Source organism: Podarcis cretensis (assembly GCF_951804945.1).
Source record: "Podarcis cretensis genome assembly, chromosome: 17".
Lineage (NCBI taxonomy): Eukaryota > Metazoa > Chordata > Lepidosauria > Squamata > Lacertidae > Podarcis > Podarcis cretensis.
In genome coordinates, this window is record NC_137187.1 from 18651352 (window position 1) to 18675654 (window position 24303).

The 24303-nt window shown below is 41.5% G+C and overlaps 1 protein-coding gene across 1 annotated transcript in view; it reads left to right on the forward strand.

Annotated features, from left to right (window-relative positions):
- Positions 1–24303, forward strand: part of FREM1 (FRAS1 related extracellular matrix 1) — a 73958-nt gene that overhangs the window by 15028 nt on the left and 34627 nt on the right. The window contains exons 8-19 of the mRNA XM_079959912.1: positions 1678–2022; positions 3269–3411; positions 4194–4390; positions 6356–6446; positions 7895–8062; positions 8786–8994; positions 12125–12218; positions 13895–14147; positions 16425–16619; positions 17997–18182; positions 20339–20535; positions 22648–22873. Coding sequence (XP_079816038.1) covers positions 1678–2022; positions 3269–3411; positions 4194–4390; positions 6356–6446; positions 7895–8062; positions 8786–8994; positions 12125–12218; positions 13895–14147; positions 16425–16619; positions 17997–18182; positions 20339–20535; positions 22648–22873 — 2304 coding nt within the window. The remainder of the gene's footprint in view (positions 1–1677; positions 2023–3268; positions 3412–4193; positions 4391–6355; positions 6447–7894; positions 8063–8785; positions 8995–12124; positions 12219–13894; positions 14148–16424; positions 16620–17996; positions 18183–20338; positions 20536–22647; positions 22874–24303) is intronic.

A 24303-nucleotide genomic window follows, 5' to 3' on the forward strand; every position in this document is an offset into this window, starting at 1 on the left:
TCAAAAACCATGGGCGGAGATGCCCATGGACTTGGTGACTCGGTGGGCACCGTTTGCGCCCCCCCGACCCGCGAAGGAGCCTTTTTAAAGGCTGCGGAGCGGGTGACAGGGGGTGTGGTGCTGTGAGTCCAATGCTTCCCCTGCCCAGCGAAGCCGCATGCCATTCGGCGGAGAGCAACGACTTCTTCTTTGAAAATTTCGGATTTGGACTAAAAGGAACAACCCGTGAGTAAATTGATTGGACTTAAAAGGGAAATTTGATCTTTGAATTTGGAGCGAGCGGGGGGAGTGCAAAAAGGAAGTCCGCCCCCCCCCCCCGTTGTAGATGGCTCAACGCAAGGATTTGACAACTAAGATCGAGAGATGAACTTGTTTTCCTGAGAAAAATTTTTAACTTCACGAAGGGAAATTACAATAATTGTGCTGGAGGAGAAGACTGATTTGTGGGAACTAAAATGCAACCCCCCCGGGAACCGGGAACGATCCGCTATGAGAGACTGGTGAAGAGACACAGAAACTTTGACAGCTGTCAAAGTAGCTGTCAAAGCAGGAAAATAAAAGAGAACTTTGTTACGTTGGCTTTGCTGGTTATATTTGTTACAATTTGGACATAAATTATTGGAAATAAAGGCAACAAGTTATTTGACTTTTGGGTCTGATTTTGAAAGAAATTAAGTTACCATATTCCCTCTAGAGGGAGGCTGGGACATTGCAACAGTAGCAGCAAGTGGAAAAATACTATGAATTTGAGCAGGATCTGTTATCTCTTGGGAAAGCTGCAAAAACGAAGCATTATTTTGTCTACAGAGGTTTCTATACTAAAGGAGACAATGGATTTATCTATTGAAGAAAGGAAGGGACTTGACGCAAGTTATGTTCCTGAATAACAAAAGCCTCTGTGGAGAACAAGAAGTTTCTGAATTAGAAGGTTTCTGCAGCAGAACAGGAAAAAGCAACCTGAGGAATAAGAGCTGGACCAAATTTGAAGCCGGAGTATTTGGAACATCCAGACTTTAAAAGGACCAAGAAATAGAATTTAAATTAGACTCTTAAAAACATAGAGGTCTGGATGGAAGAACAATAACTTTTTCTGAGAGTTTTTTCGAGATTGGACTTTCTGAAATTAAAAGCTATCAAAAGACGGCAAAGTGGAGTTGAGATATAGACGTGGATACACCAGGCTGGCAGTAGACAATGGATGAACTTTGGGGATTGGAACCGGGGAATGGGGGGGAGATTTGGAATCCAAAGGCTGTAAAATTATATATTATTTCTTTCTTTTCTTTTTTCATGTTTGTTGTTTGAAAATAGGGGAATTCGTGGAAGGGAAATGGGGTCGATCTTAGGGAATTATATAAAATATAAGGAGAAATGGTTCATTAAGATAAATAAGATAAATTTGGAATAAATGGGTTATTTAAAATTACAAATAAGGTTTTAAAATTTGGGGTAAGAATCTGTGGAATCAATTTAAGGGAAATGGAATACAAGAGGGGGAGGGGGGGGAAGTCCGGGAAAGATGCCACTGAAACCAAGTGTAAATCATATTTGTTTTTTCTTTCTTTCTTGCTATCTTTCCTTTTTATTCTGGAAAATTTTTAATAAATATTATTAAAAAAAATAAAAATAAAAAAGTATATACCCATTATGAATCATGTTCCTGCTGTTGTCTGACAGGAGGAAAGGGATTCATGTTCACGGTCTCAGACCTTAAGGATGGTCTTGTCCGTTACCATCATGATGACAGTGATTCCACAAAGGACTATATTGTCTTCAGGATCTTTGATAACCGACACAGCAGTCGCCACAAATTTCCAATCAACATTCTACCTAAAGATGACAGCCCTCCATTTCTCATCAGTAATGTTGAAATAGAAGTGCATGAAGGACAGACAATTCTGATCCAAGGCTCAATGCTTCAAGCCTCCGACATGGACTCCAGCGATGACTACATACTCTTCAATATAACCAAAGCATCACAGGCAGGAGAAATCATGAAGAAACCTGGACCAGACCTAATTGGTAAAATGTTAGACAAGCTGGAGGGGGGGAGAACATCTTTCTTTCTGCTTATTTGTGTGTGCGCATCCGTGTGTGTGTGTGTGTGTGTGTGTGTTATGTCTATGTCTTGCTTTCAGATATATTCCCAAATCCCTCTTTAACACTTGAGATTTCAACTGTTTTCCAGGCCTTAGTAAACAGGCTGTGAGTTTTGGCTTTGGTTTGATTATGCAAGTCAAGCCCCACCCTGCGTAATCGATCACAAGATGTGGTGCGCACACACCATTTAATGGCAATGCCCATAAATTTGGGGGTACCCTGCATAATTAATTTGTTTAAGATGAGACTCTTGTCCAGGCAGGGCCGTCTTTACCCAGGGGTGCAAGGGGCGTGGGGCACCTGGGTATCAAATTCAGGGGGACGCCAACCAGTCCCTCTCGATCAGTAGCAGGTGAGCGGTCTTCCCCCCCCCCCAAAAAAAAGCTTAACAAGCTCAACAACTTTGAGTTGCCCCCCCCCTAAAAATGGTCAAAAACTTTGGGCTTCCCTCCTCCCCATAAAAGTTCAATAAAAGTTAATTTGGAGACGCTGGGCAGATCTTTGTACTCCAATGGCGCATATGCTAAAGACGGCCCTGAGTCGAGGGGTTGAGAGCCTTTTCAAGCTTAAGATACTCATTCCATTGTGGGCAGCATTCATGCCAGTGGGAGACAGTGCAGCAAATGTAACTGTTACCTTTTTACAATAGGCTAGTTTCTCACAAATCCCCTCTATCTTGCATCCAGGCAAGCTAGACGCCATAGTCCTTTGTCTAATAATCCCAACCAATGAAGAAAACCAAAGTGTACACCTCGGTCATGCCCAAGAAAGTTGATAGACTGCTACTGAGTTGCTTTGAGTTTGGTTGGTAAAACATTTCCTCATAAATGTTTATTTCTCAGGAGAAATTTCTTTTATTTGCTTTTCATTAAAAAGGACTTGGGCAGCCAAGGATATTTTCATGGTCCAAAGATCCCTGGCAGCTTTAAGGGAGAAGGTAATGCCAGACATGCTAAATGGAAAATAACTGAGGCCTGTGGCAGAGAGTTTGACCACTTTTTTTATTATAAAGGGTCATATTCTCCTCCATAGTGGAGGTATCAGTAAAATACTTCGGTTTTTTATTTTAGAAAAACCACAAAGCCTTCATAGGAGCACCATTATGGCATTAAATACAAGGCCCTAATTCTTTTAGGTCTAAAATATATTTTCTTCTGTGATTCACCAGGTTATCCTGTCACTAAATTTCTTCAGAAAGATCTGTTCAATGGGATCATTTACTACCATCACTTAGGAGGAGAAATATTTGAAGATTCCATTGAATTCATTTTGTGTGACTGTAATGATCCTCCCAATCTTTCAGGAACTCAGGTATGTCATTGGGGGATATATTGCAAGGTCACGAGGGAGAACACAATGACACCTGTGTTTTATGAATGTCATTTTATTGTTGACTTTTTATGCTTTTCACTTAATGTTGGCAGCATAGTTTCTTTGTTTTTGCAAATGAAACAAATCAATAAAATATATCTATAATCATGGACTGCACTCCTAAACATGCTCACTGTGGAATTTACTCCCAAGTAAACATACATAGGAGTGTACTGTAAAGTGTGATAGTCTACTTTTCCTTAAACCGGAAGGATTCAGCCCATTATATTACTAAAATGCTTCACAAATTTCAAGGCTATGAATCAATGTTCAGAGAAGGGATTGTACAGCAGGCAAACAGAAAATCTGAAGTTGCCTTAATATGGTGAATAATTAGACACAATCTGGATAACAGAAAATGCTGGGATTTATTTGTAATATCTGTCTGTCTGTTCTGTCTGTCTGGGTTTCAACAAATTGAACTTGTATGTACACATCTTTAAAAACAACAGTCATGGGTAGTTCTAGAACCCAAGTTTAAGATCTCATGAAAAAATACATTGTAAAGTTTTCAAATAGTGACTTTAACAGAAATCTATCGAATCACAGGACACTTGAAGAATATTTTAGTATCTTTTCCAGTCTTGCCATTTCTTCCAGCAGATGCTAGATGCTTATTGTCTAACACTGTCTAAACACCATGGCCTTTTTGCTGCAATATTTCCAATGACCTGGGTATCCTGACCACCACTATATAACGGTTTTCTAAATCCTTACACTAGGAAGTCAGAGTGCACATAATTCCTTCAGATGATCAACTTCCGAAAGAAATTTCAGGAACGAGCCGCCATCTAACTGTCAAGGAAACTGAGATCGCCCATCTAACAAAGAAACATCTCAGTTATATCGACAGAGAAGCGCAGGAAAGGGAGATCATCTATACTATAACTTCTCCCCCATTCTTCTCTTCTGTACATCAGTAAGGCTTGTGTGAATGGTTACTTCTCATAGCAAAGGGTGCATTTTCAAAATGTTGCATGGCAGAGCTGGTGATGACCTAGCAAAACTCTGATTAGTAATTAGCATTTGTATTTGCGTTCCTCAGACAGGGGAGTTAAGAATGTTTTCAAAGTACCGTATTTTTCGCTCTATAAGACGCACCAGACCACAAGATGCACCTAGTTATTGGAGGAGGAAAACAAGAAAAAAAATATTCTGAATCTCAGAAGCCAGAACAGCAAGAGGGATCACTACGCAGTGAAAGCAGCAATCCCTCTTGCTGTTCTGGCTTCTGGGATAGCTGCGCAGCCTGCATTCGCTCTATAAGACGCACACACATTTCCCCTTACTTTTTAGGAGGGAAAAAGTGAGTCTTATAGAGCAAAAAATACGGTAGTCTGACCAAAGCCCATTCTTCTGCATTGCCCACGTGGTGCCAGTCTCAGGTCTTGCTAGCTACCACTGTCATTTTCCATCCTTAATTTATGAACAGATGTAAAACAGTTAATGCACACAAACTAATATGGTAAAGCACAGCAGCGGTCAGAAGACAATGAGCCAACAGAAAGCAACCCCCCCCCCCAAAAAAAAATCAAATCTGCTTTGAGAGAAGATGTGAAAGTGCAGTTCTGTAGGGTTGCCATTTTTTAAAAAAATGAAAAATTGGACACAAAAGTTGTTGAGCTGTTTTTTGGGCCAAAGTTGGTGAGCTGTTTCTGCAAAAAAAACCAAAAAAAAACACACCATATTTTTACTCCAAAAAATCAACACTTCTGACATGGATTTCCATAAGCCCGGGTTTTCCTGGACATTTGTACCAATTTTCGGAAAACTCACCCAGATGCTATTTCCAACAGACAAATCCAAGGAAATCAGGAAATCCCAAACGTATGGTAGCCCTAGGTTCTGAGAATTGATGTCTCCTATTCGACTGCTAAGATCTTTTTTGAAGCAGCAAGCACAGTCCAAACAACTGGATATAGACTGCAAAGCATGAACCCTACAATCAGTTCACCATTCAAGGTTTTGACCGTGTGACTTCACATAGCACCGGTAGATGGATGAAATGACAGGAAATTAATCCTAATTGCATTTCATATTTTGCTTGCTTTGATTTCCCAATCCATTGTGAAATTATCTGAAACAGTAGAGATGGGGAGTAGGGTTATAACTTTTTTGCAACCTCATGTTCCTGTAGCTTAGTTAGATGAACTTTTGTCTAAAAACAAAGGAATGAAGTGTCATTTCCAAATCTTTTGAAAAAAGGTCACCCCGAAGTCAATAAATCGATTTTTTATATATGCAACTCTAAAATGTATTATGTAACATGCATAGTATGTATTATAATACAGGAAAAATAGATCTTGCAAATTTTCTAATGCTTGTACAATGTTTCAAACATTGTGGATCACTTCTTATTGCTTAGAATAAACCAAGGTTCTTGTGTGACATTGTATATTGCCACTGAAACAAATATTAAAAGTTAAGTTTAGTTGTTTGCCCACAAAGCTTTCTATATAGACCAATATTTGGATTTTTCTTCTAGAAAGTTCAAAACAGTTTTAGGAAGTTCCAGACAGCTGTAAAAGTTGAAAAGAGTTCCATAAAGTTTTTTGTGGGGTTTTTAAGTGCTAATATTTATGAGTAGTAATACAATGATTCCAACTTTGCATTTCAGGGTGACCTTTTCACATCTGAGAAGAATTAGTCCCCTTTTCAGTGTTTCTAAGCAAAGGTCCATCCCTTTATGATACAGGAAATAATTGGGGGGGGGGGGTTGGGGGCGGAGTAAAAAATATATAACCCTAATGGGGAGATTGTGACTATTTCTGGTGAGAGAAATTACAGTAGTTTTGGGATGTACATTTGTATCTTCTTTGGGTATTTAAAATGTTATATGATTCTGCATATGTGTTCTCTATTATGACAATACCTTTCTGTGCAGCCACATGGACGCTGGAAAATTGTTTGTGGTTGACAGCATTCCTAAACTGATTAAGGATCCTGCTACTCCGTCACTGATATCATTCACACAGGTTAGTTATCAAGGTTAAAACCTGTCACCCAGTAGCCTCACTTCATACAGTCGTACCTTGGTTGTCGAATGCCCTGGAACCTGGACGTTTTGGCTCCCAAACGCCACAAACCCAGAAGTAATTGTTCCAGTTTATGAACGTTCTTTTGGAACCTAGAATCATAGAATCATAGAATCATAGAGTTGGAAGAGACCACAAGGGCCATCGAGTCCAACCCCCTGCCAAGCAGGAAACACCATCAGAGCACTCCTGACATATGGTTGTCAAGCCTCTGCTTAAAGACCTCCAAAGAAGGAGACTCCACCACACTCCTTGGCAGCAAATTCCACTGTTGAACAGCTCTCACTGTCAGGAAGTTCTTCCTAATGTTTAGGTGGAATCTTCTTTCTTGTAGTTTGGAACCATTGCTCTGTGTCCGCTTCTCGGGAGCAGCAGAAAACAACCTTTCTCCCTCCTCTATGTGACATCCTTTTATATATTTGAACATGGCTATCATATCACCCCTTAACCTCCTCTTCTCCAGGCTAAACATGCCCAGCTCCCTTAGCCGTTCCTCATAAGGCATCGTTTCCAGGCCTTTGACCATTTTGGTTGCCCTCCTCTGGACACGTTCCAGTTTGTCAGTGTCCTTCCTGAACTGTGGTGCCCAGAACTGGACACAGTACTCCAGGTGAGGTCTGACCAGAGCAGAATACAATGGCCCTATTACTTCCCTTGATCTAGAACCTGAACATCTGCAGCTTCCGATTGACTGCAGGAGCTTCCTATAGCCAATCAGAAGCCGCAGTTTGGTCTTCTGATGTTTTGGATTCCGTTTGACTTCCAAGGTACGACTGTATATGGGATCTTACTGTAATTATTATTTTTATTATTTATTAAATTTGTATGCAGTGGTACCTCGGGTTAAATACTTAATTCGTTCTGGAGGTCCGTACTTAACCTGAAACTGTTCTTAACCTGAAGCACTGCGTTAGCTAATGGGGCCTCCTGCTGCCGCTGCGCTGCCGGAGCACAATTTCTGTTCTCATCCTGAAGCAAAGTTCTTAACCTGAAGCATTATTTCTGGGTTAGCGGAGTCTGTAACCTGAAGCGTATGTAACCTGAAGCGTATGTAACCTGAAGCGTATGTAACCTGAAGCATATGTAGCCCGAGGTACCACTGTACCACCATATACCCGCAGGTATATGATGATTAGAAAACCAGTGGAGTTTATTACTATATCCTTTATGTTTACCAGGAGTAGCACACTGTGGCCCTGTAGATGTTGTTAAACTACAGTTCCCATCATCCTTTGGCCAAGTGGCTAGGGCTGATGGAAGTCATAGGTTCCCTACCCCTACTGTATTGAATACAATGTATACTATGCTGTGAATAGTAATGCAAGTTTAGATATGGGAATTGGGGGGTGAACATATCCTTTACATTTTGTTTGTTTTTTTGCTCCTAGCATGCCGTAAACCACATGAAAGTTGCTTACATGCCACCGTTGCAAGATATCGGCCCTGATCCTCAGTATATCCAGTTCATATTTTCAGTCGGCAATCGACATGGCAACACTTTGCAGGGGATCTGTTTTAACATTACCATTGTCCCAGTAGACAACCAAGCTCCAGAGGTATGACTGTAATGCTAATAGGAACAAGAAAAAATTAGAGATTCGACATTGTTCAGGGTTGAACTTACCTAAAAAAGGAGAAGCTGTTGTTTGGGCTTGTGAATTTTTTTCCTTTTTGTTGTTTCAGCTCTTAAATGATGAAATCAAAGTGTAATATTTTTAGCATTAGATCATGTCTTCCCTAAACACATTTAAGAAGGATAAGTTTTGCTTTCCATCCTACTGTCTCAGAATAGAAACCACACATTATTTGGACAAACATGTGTTTCCCAAGCTTGTGGCTTTTCATTAATGTGAATTCAGGGCAGATTGTATCATTTGCATGGAAAAACTGGTGGGCTGTAATGGGAGTGCTTAATCCCTCTTTTTTAAAAAAAATATATTTTATTGTTTCAACATTTTTAACATATGCAGTCAAAACACAATTTTGTCTTTTTTTCTTATTTTTCCAACTTCCCACCTCTTTTTCCATGGAGTCATTGTTTCTCTCCTTCTGCCGCACCTGATCTTCTATCTCTCAAATCATCTTCTGTTGCTCATACTTAATTACAATTGTATAAAGCTTGCACTGTGGCGGTCCTGCAAATACTGTAGGTAGATCATCTCCCCTTTTTCAGCTGTGCAAAATGATGTGGTAAAAAAAGATTACCTCAAGGTAAAAGGATCAACAAAAGCATCTTCTGAGAGGAACACTGGAACTTTTCTCTCTTTGCTTCTCTTCAGGTGTTCACAAACAACTTGAAAGTAGAAGAAGGGGGGTCATGTACCATTACAGAGGGCCACCTTTTAATTTCAGATGTGGACACCAAACAGGAGAACATCCGCATCCATCTGCTAAGGCCACCTCTTCACGGAGCTGTTGAGCTGGCTGGGATTCCTATGAATCAGGGGGACTGGCTCACCTGTGAAGACCTGCACCTCTCCAAAGTCAGGTTAGAAGGCGCTGAATATATATATGCCTGCTCTGTTCTTGATGCAGATTCTGCTAATTCAGCCCATGAATCAAAACAGTACTGACAGCAGAAACAAATGACTGTGATGTATGTTTTGATGTACTCCAGCAATTCACCTATAGATTGAGGATCAAAGGTGGGAATCTCTTTCTCTCTCTTTCTCTCTCTCTCTCTCTCTCTCTCTCTCTCTCTCTCTCTCTCTCTCTCACACACACACACACACACACACACATACACACTTCCCTGCAGATACAAAGCTAGAATTCCAGTGAAGGCTAGTACAGAACATCATCTCTGATATGCTTGTTTGTGTTTGTTTTTTGAGACAGGGCCTTTTCCGCTCCACTGAAAAGCAGGAGAGGGCAGACTTCAGGGTTGTGGAACCTATTTTGTTTTGTTTTGTTTACATAAAAAGATCTTGCCCAACAACTTATTCTCAGCAACTGATGTTCAGAAGCATGCTGCTTCTGACAGTGCAAGTGGAACTCGGACCTTGTGGCCAGTAGCCTCTTCATTCATGAATATGCCTAATCCTTTTTTCAAAGTGATCTGATCCAAGTTGGTGGGCATCACTGCCTCCGATAAGAGTGAGTTTAGCTAATGTGCTGCATGAAGAAGTACAGTGGTACCTCTGGCTAAGAACTTAATTCGTTCCGGAGGTCCGTTCTTAACCTGAAACTGTTCTTAACCTGAGGTACCACTTTAGCTAATGGGGCTTCCCGCTGTCGCCGCACCACCACTGTGCGATTTCTGTTCTCATGCTGAAGCAAAATTCTTAACCTGAGGTACTATTTTTGGGTTAGCAGAGTCCGTAACCTGAAGTGCCTGTAACCTGAAGCGTCTGTAACCCGAGGTACCACTGTACTTCATTATTACAAAGGTCTGCCACCACTCGCAAAAAATACTGGCTTAGTGGGGTGACATTCTCTGAGAATGCTCAGCTGTTAAATCTTGAGCAGTACCAAAACCAAACTCAAAAATTATTTCATACCCATTCCTGGATTTTTTTTCCAGCCACCTAATTTAATGAGGGAGGGAAGCTTTATAGTTGCTGCTGTTGTTACACAACAGGCAGTAAGTAAGCCTTGTAAGTAAGTAAGTGAAGCATGCCCAGTGTAGCATTAAATTAATCCCTGTGGTGGTATCAGTACCACTACTAACTACTCCAGTGAAGGAGGAAGAGAAAGGAGGACTATAACTTCAACCTCTGGCTTCTTCAGGTATGACAGGGAAAGGCCCCTGTCTGATACCCTGAAGAGAGTACTGGAAAGAATATTATTTATGGTTTTGTGGATGCTTTTTACTGATTTTATTTTTATATGTTGTATATTGCCTTGATTTTTATTTTTTATTTTTTTAAAAAAATGAAAGGGCGGATAAATATGCAAATAAATACATCACCCAGCTGTGAGTGTGAAGGCCACTCCCCACAAGGCCCTTTCCACCTGGCCAGACTCACCAGCCCTACTGAAGAGGCTCCTCATGAGGCCAGAGGCACATCACCCAGCTATTGTTTTATTCATATATTGATTTAATATGCTGTACACCGTTTTGAGATTTTTATTAAAAATATAAAGCGGCATAGAAATTGAAATAAATAAATACATAAATAAATACATAAATACATAAATAAATAAATACCCTAATTTATTTTGCAGAACGATATAGTAAGAAATTGGATTCTCAAGCATACAAATGCCAATCCCATCTATTCCAGTCAATCGGCACTAGGTTTTATTGTGAATCAAAAGACTCCTTGCCGAAAGGAGCAGTGATGTTTTTCAGCAAAACGTGTTCTCCCTAGCAGAGAGCGCGTGTTGCGGTGGGGGATACAAGCCACCCCATTGTTGCCGGGCGGATTTGTGGAGTGACCCAGGCAGTGAATTGATTAATTGGGTCGCTGGGGAGAACTGCTTGTTGCCAATTTTGAAGGAGGGGTCAGAGGTTTTAAACACTGGTCGCCCAACTTTGAGCGTTCTCTTGGCTGCTTGCACCGGATCACCCGCCCACCCTCTCTGTATGGGGGGGGGGGGGGTTGTTCGCTTGACCTTGCTATGCCTGTCATGGGGTCGTCTACTTTGAGGCAGGGGCCTGGTAGGAATTTGTCCATTTGGCTGATTGGCTGGTGCCATTTGGTTTTGCCTACTGCGTAGCAAATCATCACAACTTGTAAGGTTGGCGGTTAGGCATTGGTTCAAATTGGTTGGTGGAGGGGTAAGTGCCTACCCCTCCAATGGTGGTGCGGAAAGGGAATTCCGTTAAAGGAATCCAGGGGCTTGCCATTCTTTTTGTCCTTGTCTCTGGCATCGGACTTGGGCCGTGCAAGCCACCAGGAGCATGAAGTTGAGAAGTGAGGGACTGAGACCCAGCTTCATTTTCTCCCCAAAATTTGTTTCCCGCACTGGCTTTCGCTGGAATCCAGAAGTCAGTTCTGTCCCCTGGGCAAGGACAGATAGTCAGAACCAATGCCTAAGCAACCACTCACTTGGATGTATTTAAATAAAGTTGTGGCCAAAATTGTGCCAAAAACCCAAACCAAAATTCATGTGTGATGTGTGAGTTATTGGGGGGTGGCTTGGGGGCCTCTATACGCAACTGGGCGAAAGGCAAGCTTGCCTTTCATTCTGGGCTGGCAAGGGTTGGCAGACAAAACAACTGCTTGGATCCCAGCTTCTCCTACAGGCAGTGGCTTCAGGCGCTTGGAAGTCCACCTGAACTCAAGGGAGGCCATAGTTCAGTGGTTTGCATGCAGAAGGTCTCAGGTTCCATCTTTGACTTCTCCAGTTGGGACTAGGGGTGTCCGAAACCCTGAAGAACTGCTGCCACTCAATGTAAACCGTGCTGAACTAGGTGAACCAATGTTCTGTCTCTGTATAAGGCATTTTCCTATGTTCCTTCCTAAGTTTTGATGCCCCATCCCCTTTCTTTGCCTTTCACCTCTATCTTTAACTACTAACATTGCTAGTAGTTTAACTACTAAGATTTTTAGATCTCTTGGCAAGGACTGTGAATTCTTATATATTGCACATTGTAGTAGGTGTGTGGTGCTGATGGCAGCAGTGGTAACAATGCAAACATTTGAAATGAGTTCATAATTTTATCCCTGCAGGTACCTTCACGACGGTTCTGAGGTTCTGCTGGACCGTATCCTGCTTGCAGCTACAGATGGTATCAATTCCTTTGAGTTCATTCTGCAAGTTCAGGTCAGTGTGAGACTCATCAGAATATTCGTTCTCTGGAAGATGACAATTTTCAGGGGGCTTTGTGGTTATTTTAGAAACTGGGAGGTCTTGGACGAGATAGGGATTCTTCTGCACTTTTGAGGCTTATGTTATACGTGTTTGATGGGTATTATTGTAAGAGATACCTGCACCTTTCAGTTTTTCCTGTACTGTCAGGGATGAATCCACTCAGAATTAAATCCTGAAAAATGCAATGCATCAGCAAAAGAGAGATGCTTTATTTTTACGTATGAATGTTTCATCCTTAAAGGACTTGAAACCACTTGCAAATAAACACTGTGCTGTGTTTTGTATATATTTGGCCCTAGCATTGTTTGCTAAAACTCCCTAGTTTATGAAAAGTCAAAAATCAGGTTGGATACATTGGGATGTTTTAGTCAATGTTGCTCATACTCTGAGTAGCCTCATGGAGGTGAATGGATGTGATTAACTTAGCTCCATTCAGTGCGTTGTTGTTGTTTTGTTTTTGTTTTTTGGGGGGGTTGGGGGGGGTAACTGAAGGGTATGTAGTACCAGCACTTCTTTTATTTATTTATTTTTAAAAATGTGACACTTACTGTAACAACTTCATGGTGAATACCGGCACCTATTTTTCTAGAAAAAAAGCACTGGGTCCATCCATTTCAGTAGGTTTACGTGGAGTTGTATAAAGCCCATTATTTTAAAAATTAGGAAGATATCAGTACACTAGGGGTGTTTGCAGAGGGTTATGTTTCTACAGTTTTGGACCCTCAGTGAGACAAATAGGTGCTGCATCAAGTCAGTCAATCAGTTTATTGCGTGCTTAACCCTTTCCTGGCCCACCATTTCCTTGCTCAAAATTTCCAGAATTCTTTTTCTCTCTCTCTCCCCTCTCCCCATAATACATATAAACAAATTTTAACCCTTTGGTTAGGAGGTCGAATTTTGAGTTAATATATGGGCTGGGAAAAGTTTAAACATCTCCTTCCCCCACTGTTCAATATCTGTCATTCCAAAGCTGCTTTTCTTTTCTTAATATATTATGTCAGTGCTCCCTTTCATGTTTGCACATGTGGAGATGCGACACCTATATTTAGAAACATTGACAAATTTCCTACCATGAAATGCGAAGATCTGCCTTAGGATAGCCTATCTGTAAGCGAATACATGGGTTTTCACAGTTTGTAGGCACAACAGTTGCCTATAACTGTAATATTTTCTTTACCTGCTTTTTGTTAATCTGTCCTTTTTTTCCAAATTTCTAGCCCTTAGTATTGGAAAGTTTTTAATGTTTGACTTTTTACAATGTATTTATATGTGTTGTGAGCTGCTCAGAGTGGCTGGAGAAACTCAGCCAGATGGGCTAGGCATTATTAATAATAATGATAATAATAATAATAACAATGATAATAATAATAATAATAACAATGATAATAATAATAATAATAATAATAATAATAATAATAATAATAATAATGGAATAGGACATCCCTATTTTCAACAGTAGCGTCAGTAGCTGGTGTTCTGCTTAACTGAACCCAAATCTACCAGCATTTACTCTTTGCTGTAAATAAAACATTCCCTTCATCCTGTCATAGCTTCCTGTCTTTGCAACCATGCTTACACACAGAAATGAATGGCCAGCACAGTTTTGCTCTCAAGCATATTTTTTCCAGGTGAATCCAGTAAATGATGAACCTCCTGTCATGAATGCTGACCTCATTCCCTCCATCGAATGCCCAGAGGGTCAGGCAGTGGCCATCACCTCGGAGAACCTTTATGCTACTGATGAAGACAGTGAAGACATGCAGCTTATGTTCATGCTCGCTCGAAATCCTAAATATGGAGTTGTGAAGAAAGATGGGATAGTGGTAGATCGCTTTCCACAAGTAGATGTTGTTTCTGGAGCAGTGGAATACGAACATACAAGTCAGTGTGAGCAATGCTCTGATCATATATCATAGGGTTGCCATATTTCAAAAAGTTTGGCCAACGTAGTTGAGCTTTCTTTGCAAAAGCTCAAAAAAAAAAGTTTTTGAGCTGTTTTTAAATGAAATTCGCCAAAATCTATACTTCTGACATGGACTGCCAAACATCCAGATTTTCCCAGACATTTTTTTTACCAATTTCCACCCATACGCTGTTTACGAGGGCCGAATACTGGCTCTATCCGGAAAATTCTGGACGTATTGCAACCTTTATCTATCCAGGCCAAGTCTCTATTCCTGTTACATGAAATTCCATTATACAGTGGTGCCTCGCAAGACGAAATTAATCCGTTCCACGAGTCTCTTCGTCTTGTGGTTTTTTCGTCTTGCGAAGCACGGCTATTAGCGGCTTAGCAGATTAGCGCTATTAGCGGTTTAGCGGCTTAGCGGCTATTAGCGGCTTAGCGGCTTTGAAAAAGGGGGGGAAAGGGAAAAAAACTCACAAGAACTCGCAAGACGTTTTGTCTTGTGAAGCAAGCCCATAGGGAAATTCGTCTTGCAAAGCACCTCAAAAGACGGAAAACTCTTTCGTCTAGCGAGTTTTTCGTCTTGCGAGGCATTCGTCTTGCGGGACACCACTGTAAGTGGTTGCAACCCTATCTTGGGGATAAAGGGAACTCCATTGTGTGGGGGTGTATTGTTTTTGTTTGTTATTATGGTATGTAATTTTGCAGAGAACGCGGGTGGCGCTGTGGGTAAAACCTCAGCGCCTAGGACTTGCCAATCGCATGGTCGGCGGTTCGAATCCCCGCGGCGGGGTGCGCTCCTGTCGTTCGGTCCCAGCGCCTGCCAACCTAGCAGTTCAAAAGCACCCCCGGGTGCAAGTAGATAAATAGGGACCGCTTACCAGTGGGAAGGTAAACGGCATTCCGTGTGCTGCGCTGGCTCGCCAGATGCAGCTTGTCACGCTGGCCACGTGACCCGGAAGTGTCTGCAGACAGCGCTGGCTCCCGGCCTATAGAGTGAGATGAGCGCACAACCCTAGAGTCTGTCAAGACTGGCCCGTACGGGCAGGGGTACCTTTACCTTTACCTTTAATTTTGCAGAGACTTTTCAGGGAGCTACTGGGGGCAGTTTGCAGGGAGAGAGTAATCAGCTTCCACCTGCCCACTTCTTCATGTTGATCTCTGGATCCAACCCTTATTGAATAATAATGGATGTTCCTTGGAAATTAAAATCTTTTGGTTCATATCTTGGAAATAAAATCATACTGGCCGTAGCCAAGCCAACTGGAAGCACTTATCAGTTTCATTTATTTCTGCAAAAGAGATTGGAACATACCAATTTTAAGCAATGGGACTTCATAGTCCTTGTCAATTGTTTCCAAAATGGTTATTGGGGAAAATACAGAAATATGAATAACATTAATAATTCCTACATATATGGCTTATCTCTTAAGTGATAGACTTATGTATTGATTTCTAGATCATTAGGTTAACATTTTTTCTTGGGGGTAGTCTTTTTATATTATTTGTATGATACAGAAAAGATGTCTATGCAACCATGTGGATGTCTTTGTTATTGTTCCTTACAAGACAAGGATGGGTAACCTGTGGCTTTCCAGTTGTTTCTGGTCTACAACTTCCATCTTCCTGACCATTGGCTGTGTTGATCATGGTGGATGGGAGCTGAAGTCCAACAAAATCTGGAGCACCACAGTTTAGCCATCATTGTTGGAAGGAATAGGTAAAGGTAAAGGGACCCCTGACCATTAGGTCCAGTCGTGGATGACTCTGGGGTTGCGGCGCTCATCTCTCTTTATTAGCCGAGGGAGCTGGCGTACAGCTTCCAGGTCATGTGGCCAGCACGACTAAGCTGCTTCTGGCGAACCAGAACAGCACACAGAAATGCCGTTTACCTTCCCGCCAGAGCAGTACCTATTTATCTACTTGCACTTTGACATGCTTTTGAACTGCTAGGTTGGCAGGAGCAGGGACAGAGCAACGGGAACTCACCCCGTCGCAGGGATTCGAACCGCCGGCCTTCTGATCAGCAAGTCCTAGGCTCTGTGGTTTAACCCACAGCGCCACCCACATCCCTGTTGGAAGGAATAAGCTACCATAATTGAGTAATTTTAGAAATGCCTCCCATTCTTCTCGTTTCTTCTTCATGACTATTGCTGAAAATATTTTGCACCTCGGCATTTTAAACAAATGTTTCTTGCATTGCAAAAATATCCTGTTTTCTCTCTTGTTGTTTCTTTCTTTGTTTTCCCCAGGTGGAGAGATTGGCTTGACCCCTTTATTTGATATCCTTACCTTTGTTGTCTCGGATGATGAAATTGGCCCAACAAACGAGTGTTGTTATGACAAATCTCCTTTTCCTTCTGTTCCGCTCCATAAATCTTTTCCAGTATATGATATTAACATCACAATATTTCCTATAGACAACCAACCACCATCCATTGTTACTGGTAAAACATCTTGACATTTTTTATTTTATTTTTTGTATGCCCAGCTGGCTTGTTGAGAATTTAAGATTATAATTCAGGACATGTGAGGACAATGCTGAACTGTCTGTGCTAATTTATTTACAAAGCACTTAAGGTTTTCAAGCCACTGTACAAAGATTTTTTATATATTAAAAAATTGTTTTTCAGTTTTTTAAACTTTTTTACAAACATACAAATCCAATATTTCCCCAATAGACATATTTACCCCACCACTTTGTGGTTTCTTATATTTTTTAATTCTTTGCACTGCATTTCCCTCATTATTCCAATTATTAATTATTCCCTACTTTTCCTTTAACATTAATTTTAACTGCTTGGTTTTAAATTAATCCTGCCAATGAACTTAAATGTATCCAATAACTTTTCAAATATTCCACAAATTTCCCCCATTCTTTAATAAAGTTTTTTTTCTTCTTGGTTTCTTATTGCTCCAGTAAGTTTTACCATTTCAGCATAGTCCATTAATTTAATCTGCCACTCTTCCTTGGTTGGTACAGAATCTTCTTTCCATCTCTGTCTTTCTTTTAAGAAGGTTTAAGACGGTTGTTCCATGCATGCTTAGCTTAAAAATGTTGAAGTAAGGGATTTCCATGGGGGGGGGGGGGGGGAAATCACATAACCTAAATGAATCCTACATGCCTAGACCAGACACTGCATTGATTCTCTGTGACAATTTCAATAGTTGTTTATTTTTTATAACTGAGTGGCGTTATACGAAAGGCAGCTCTTTTGCCAGTAATGTGTGCATGTCTACTACTTTTCAATGAGGTATGTATGAGTAACTTTGTGATTTGCAGTCTATCACCTAAGCAATGTTCTGGAAATGAAGGATTGTCCCAGCAGGGAAATTAAGCACTGATGCATGAAAAATGGTTCATTATGAGCAATTCATAACAGCTCTCAGGCAATTAATGCTGTGACAAACAGAGGTAACAACCGATCTTGAGCACTGCATAAACCATACTGAATAGCTTATCAGCAGAATTGTTTTGCAAGTGTGGTTCCCTCCCCCCCTTTCTCCCTCCTTGTTCAATTGGTGAGGATGAAGAGTCATTGGTACGGCACGCCTGGAAAACATTGCTATCAAGCAGATGAACGATGGCTTACACCACCAGTTATTTGAGACATTTCTTTAGCTTTGCAATTCCGGCTTCTTAAGTCACACAGTGCTTATCACTGAAGAAGTGTGCATGCACACGAAAGCTCACACCAATAACAAACTTAGTTAGTCTCTAAGGTGCTACTGGAAGGAATTTGTTTTCTTTTTTTCCGGCTACAGCAGACCTACAAAGCTACCTACCTGTGACTAGTACTTATCACTGTATCATTTGTTTGCAGGTGCCATGTTTGTTGTGGATGAGGGCACCTCGGCTGCCATTACCATTAACCACTTGTCTGCCGCTGATCCTGACACGAAAGCAGATGACTTACAGCTTGTTTTAGCTTCTCCTCCCCAATTTGGGTACATAGAGAATATACTGCCTTCCCCTGGCTTTGAGAAAAGCAATGTGGGAATAAGCATAGGTATGTGTTCTACAGGAAAAGGCAATTTGTATTTAAATCGAGGCACATTGCCAACACCTCTGCAGTCCATTTTGCCTTCCTGTGGTCAAATGTATGCAGGGGCCATTACCAGTGAAGAATCAAAAGAATTGTAGAGTTGGAAGGGACCACTAGGATAATCTAGCCCAGTGTTTCCCAATCTTGGGGCTCCAGCTGTTTTTGGACTACAGTTCCCATCATCCCTGACCACTGGTCCTGCTACTTAGGGATAATGGGAATTGTAGTCCCAAAAATAGAGACTTGAGTTTGGGGAACACTGATCTAGTCCCCACCCCTGCAATGCAGGAATCCTTTGCCCAAAGTGGGGCTCGAACCCACAACTCTAAGATTATGGGTCTCATGCTCTACCAGCTGAGCCACTCCACCACTGCAGTGCTACTGCCTTAAGCCCCCACCTCTTCTGGTTTTCCAATGAATGCCAGGTGGATGCCATTGTGATGAAGAGAGTGATGCTAAGTCTCTTCGGGACAATGTGGGTAAATACAGAGTATGACAAGTTAACCCTCCTTTGTCATTGTCTGTCCCTCATTTCAGTACGTCTGTCCCTCATTTCTGTACTTGCCAGAAATAGCGGTATATGGAGGAGGGGGCTGGGCTGCATGGTGCCAGTGCCGGATTTAGGTATAACCTAAACAAGCTACAGCTTAGGGCCCCACTTTCTTGGGGGGCCCCAAAAAAAATTAAAGGAAAAACACACCTGGGTGTACATTTCCAAAATATAAGATAAAAAACAAATAAAATAAAACCTACATACAGCAACAGTGTTTTGTGTTGTGTAGGCTACTATGATGTAAGTAATGCCCTGCTCCCCACTAGCCTGCTCCCTAAAATATCACTGGTTTGCTCATTTCTATATATAGGGTGCCTACATTCTGCATGGACTGGTTGCATGGCAACATGTGCAAATGGCTTTAGATACCTATTAGGTCCATAAATTAGGGACGCCGGTGGCACTGTGGGTTAAACCACAGAGCCTAGGACTTGCCGATCAGAAGGTCAGTGGTTTGAGTCCCCGTGACGGGGTGAGCTCCCGTTGCTCGGTCCCTGCTCCTGCCAACCTAGCAGTTTGAAAGCACGTGAAAGTGCAAGTAGTTAAATACGTACTGCTCCGGCGGGAAGGTAAATGGCGTTTCCGTGCGCTGCTCTGGTTCGCCAGAAGCAGCTTAGTCATGCTGGCCACATGACCCAGAAGCTGTACGCCGGCTCCCTTGGCCAGTAAAGCGAGATGAGTGCCGCAACCCCAGAGTCATCCGTGACTGGACCTAATGGTCAGGGGTCCCTTTACCTTTTTAGGTCCATAAATTACCAAATAGCATGTATTCAACACAAAAAACAGGGACAGTTTGTTGTTGGCAAAGGACAGCTGGACATATAAAGGGCCCCATTACCTTCAGTAGCTTAGGGCCTCATCAAACCTAAATCCGGCCCTGCATGGTGCAACGGGGGAGCATCAGAAGGCTTTATATTGAGCATCGTCTATTAAACTTGGAACCAACCTTGCCTGGAATAGTGAAAAAAACTCTTACTGGGGAGTTTTTGAATTTGACTGAGTCTCAGTGAGGCAGCCACCAACATTTCTCTCTGTGGCCACACAGCATCTCCTGGGCCTCTTAATCCATCCGCTGCCTTAAAGTATGTTGGTGGATTCCACCCCATCCTCAATGCTAAAGCAAGTTTCAACTTCAACTGTTGAAGCAAGTTTTTAAAATGTTTTTTTCATTATAAGTTGCCTTTGCTTTCCTATTAAGCAGTTTTAATTTATGGTTGTTGTTTTCATGTAAACTGCTTTGTTGGCAAGTTTGGGACTACTGCTGAATAGTGGGGTAAAACAAAAACAAAATCTGGGGACTCCTGAATTGGGAGCCCCTTCTAGTTGGTTTCCCACAGCCACTGGATGTTAAAATTGTCCCAAAGTTTTGAGGGGTTTGCTCCACCCCAGGTCTCAGAACACATTTTGTGTAAATATCATCCACAGAAGCATTTTGGAGCATATCCCTCCTCTTTTCTACAAACACCTGTAGCCCAAACGAGTGTACATGTTAGGGAATGGCAAGGTTATTTCAAAGAGGACAGGAGAAGATGCATATCCAGTATGAACTTGCATTTCTTTCATCTAGCCTCATTTCAGCTGAAAAACATAAAGGGTCTGCACATAAACTATGTCCAGAGCAGGCACAGGAGAATAGAACCAACCTCAGACCAGTTTATGGTTTATGCCACTGACGGGAAGCATCGTTCGATGGAGACACCGTTTTATGTATTGATCAACCCGATGAATGATGAAGTGCCAGAATTTGAAGCAAGGAATATTACAGTAAGGATTGAAATATCATGTGTTCCTCTGGTTGTTCCTTTCTCAAAGAGAACATAGCTCGTCTTTACTTTCGCTTCCTCCCCACACAACTCTTCCAGCATATTCCATTTATTTGTTTCCTTGCATTTATATCCTGCCTTTTTTCCATCATGAAGTCCATCATGTGATTCCCAGGAGATCAGCTGTTTGGGCACTGATCAGATCAAGAGCTGCTTAGCTTCGGTAAGGTGGTGGCCTCATGTGCCTTCAGGCCGTCCTCTGGGAACACCATATTTTATGCCTGTGTATTCAGTCAACCCCAAGTAAACCAGTGCACGATTCAAGTAAACCAGTGCCCAAGTAAACCAGTGCATGATTCAAGATGTCTTAATTTGAGTTTCTGGTTTCCTTGCAGTCCTCATCAACCCACATCTGCCTTTCTATCCTTTACGCCAGGCATGGGAAGCCTTCAACTTCCCTCAGCCCCAGACAGCATCACCAATGGAAGTTGTAGCCCAACAACACCTGGAGGGTCACAGTTTTCTCCAAGCTTGCTCTGGATTTATTCTGGCTCAAGACTCAGCTTCCCTATTCTTCATAGTCGCCATCCATCACTTCTGCTCCTTGCTACCTGTCCTGGTCCCTAAACATCACCTGGATGCTCTTTCTGCCTCTTGGTTCCATTTTCTTTAGCTGCCCAATCTCCTATCCCTTGGCTCACATGTTTTTTATTTGCATTTGTTTTTTAAAAAATAAATTTATTTATTTGGTTTTTCAACTTACAATTTTACAGAAATATAACAAACATAAATAATAAAAACAAGTTTTCAAGGAATCTCATGGACTTTCATCCTCCCCTTTGTGGGTCCTATTATTAATCAATTCCTCCCACATCTTTTATGATAATCCAAACCCTTTACCTCTTCCATTATGTCCAGAATTCACCCTTGAACTACAAGTGATATTCCAATCCTACTAATGATTTTTAACTGTTTACAATGGTCTTTAAGATAAGTTATACATTTATTAAAATATTGGTCTTCCTTCTGACTCGTTCGGTCTTTTTAGCCATTTCAACATAGTCCATTAAATTTATCTGCCATTCCCAAAATCCTTTTACTACCTTACAGTTCCACCATTTATTTGCATTTGTTTGCACAGCATTTTTAGAGGAATGGTGGCTGGAGCTGGGCAGTAGAGTTAGGAACATATGTCCAGGCAAAATAGTTCGCTATTGTCTACAATGAATGATTTTTTATTAAATATATATATATATATTACCAACAACCAAAACACAAACAGTGAAACCCCCCAGGTGGCTGATACATTGGGTATACATAATCAATAATAACATATTCAAATCAACCATATGTACAATTCTATATACATTAACACTCCTCCCTCCACAAGGTTTATTTAACTTTTAACATTTTAATTGCCCCAAAGTGTTCAAACCAACCCAAATAATTCAATATCTTCTCAAACCAATCCTCCTCCTTCTCACTGACCTTAAACCATTTGATTTTATGTATCATCACAGATATTCTAAGATTATAATATTTTTCAGTCTATTCCTCCATTGGTTCACCCCTAGCTCTTCTGCATTTTTCCAATTACTCTCTATAACCTGTCTGGCTGCAATTACCATCAGTTTTACCCATTTACATTCCTCTTTTGTTTCTAGTTCGGTGCTACTCAGGCTAATAAGATCCATTAATTTAGATATTTCCACCTTCCTACCCACAATTCCTGATATTTCTATACCAATCTGTTTCCAGAATTCATTAACCAATGGACAATCCCACCACATATGACTGTACATTCCCATCACTCCACATTTCGTCCAACAATTCCTCCAATAATTGTCTGCAATGAATGGTAGCCACTCTCCATGGTTTCAGACAGAGGTCTCTCCCAGCCTTACATGGAGAAGATAGGAATTGAGCCTGAGACCTTTGAAATGCATGCTTTGAGATACACCTTAACCTAAGATCAGGTGGACTTTTGAGCACCAGCAAAAATTAATGATGGCTTATTGGAACAGACTAGATGAGCATCAGCAAGCTTACAAATTCCATGTCTATATTATTCCCTCATTCTGCAAAAGAATTCTGACTTCCTTTGACCATTCAGGTGCAGGAGGGCAAGATGAAGGAACTGGATCCATCTGTAATCAGTGCTGTTGATCTGGACATACCTCAAGATCCCCTGATCTTTACTGTCCTCCGGCAACCCCAGCACGGCTTCCTTGTTAATGGGAATCAAGGCAATGACATCATCCGCTATAAACATGCAACTGACAGTCGCCAGCACCACGAACTTCCTATGCATGAGTTTTCCATGGAGCTTTTGAAAAACGGTAAATGCTCTCCCAGCCTGTTTGTCCTTCAGAACAGTTACAGCCAGATGGTGGGATAATAAGAAATATTCATGTTTTATTTCTGCACCTGGTTCAAAGGTTGTCTTTTATCTATCTATGGTTGTGTACACATCTACCCTGAACCCAGTGTACTCCCACTGTTTGGGAAGTGATGTACACATGTTAGCCCTGTACTTTTATACTGTCATTTCTTATGAAGTGTTGTGGTTTTTTTTAAAAAAAAAATATTTTATTTTATTTTATTTTTTGAAATGCTGTGTTTTGATACATTTTTCTCCAAACCAGCTTTGATCCGAATTGAGGAAAAGCTGTATTTTAAGTTGGTGATGTGTACACAGCATCTCTATGAGAAAATCATATTTAAACTACAGTACTATGCATATTTGCATGGGAATAAAGGTAAAGGTAAAGGGACCCCTAACCATAATTTGCTAGGGTTTTTTTCTTTTCTTTGACTGAATAAAGGATGCTTGATAGGATCAGGCTACAAATCTGTTTAAGACATGTAAGCAATTCAATCGTATGTTTACTCAGAGTAAAATACAGTAAATTTGGTGGGAATAAGGCCCTCAAACTCAGTGAGTCTCACATTTCAGCAGACATGCATAAAACTACACTGTGAATGGCATTCAGGTCTTTCTGCAACCAAACGGATCAAGGGAGCTGGAGGACTTTTCTTGCAAGGCTACAGATACTGGAAGTTAGTTTGGAAAATAGGTGGCTGAAGGCATTGTAATAATATGAAAGAATTGCTAGATGCAACCTGAGTTGGCTGTGCAGAGGAAGGCCCTCTGCTTTTGGTTGTGAGAAGAGGAGTTGTCAAAAGACCAAGACTGCTCAATGAAAACATCAATCAACAAAGCTTCAACATTTCTTTATAAAGCAGAGCCTGATTTATAAAATAATGCTTGGCATGGCGAAAGCGGGCAGAGACTATGCTGGGGAGTCACAAGAGCCAGAAAGGGAGGCAGGGCACTGACATCTAGAGGCTGGACCCCTTTGAGCCCCCCAACATTTGTTAGCTGAGCCGTCGCAATGTTCATCTGGGCGTTGGATGTGACATCACGAAGTCAGACGTGATGCCCAGATGCAACACCGTTGTGACATGGTGGATCCTCTTCCTCCTCCTTTTAACACAGAGGGGAAGCAGCCCCCAGCCTGTGGCGGTGGCAGGAGGAGCAGAAGGCAGACGAGCCACCAGCCACGGAGGCCAAGCTGTCACACGATGGCATCACATCTGTCGCCCATGCATCACGCACAATGTCAGCCCCCCCTCCCTAATCTTCATCCCAAGTCATTGCATCTTCAGAAAGGTTTGTGTGCCTGAGCTTCACAACTTGTGTTCTAAAGTCGGGTCCACTGAGTTCGACGAAGCTTCCTCCCAATTAAGGTAAAAAAAAAAAAGAGTA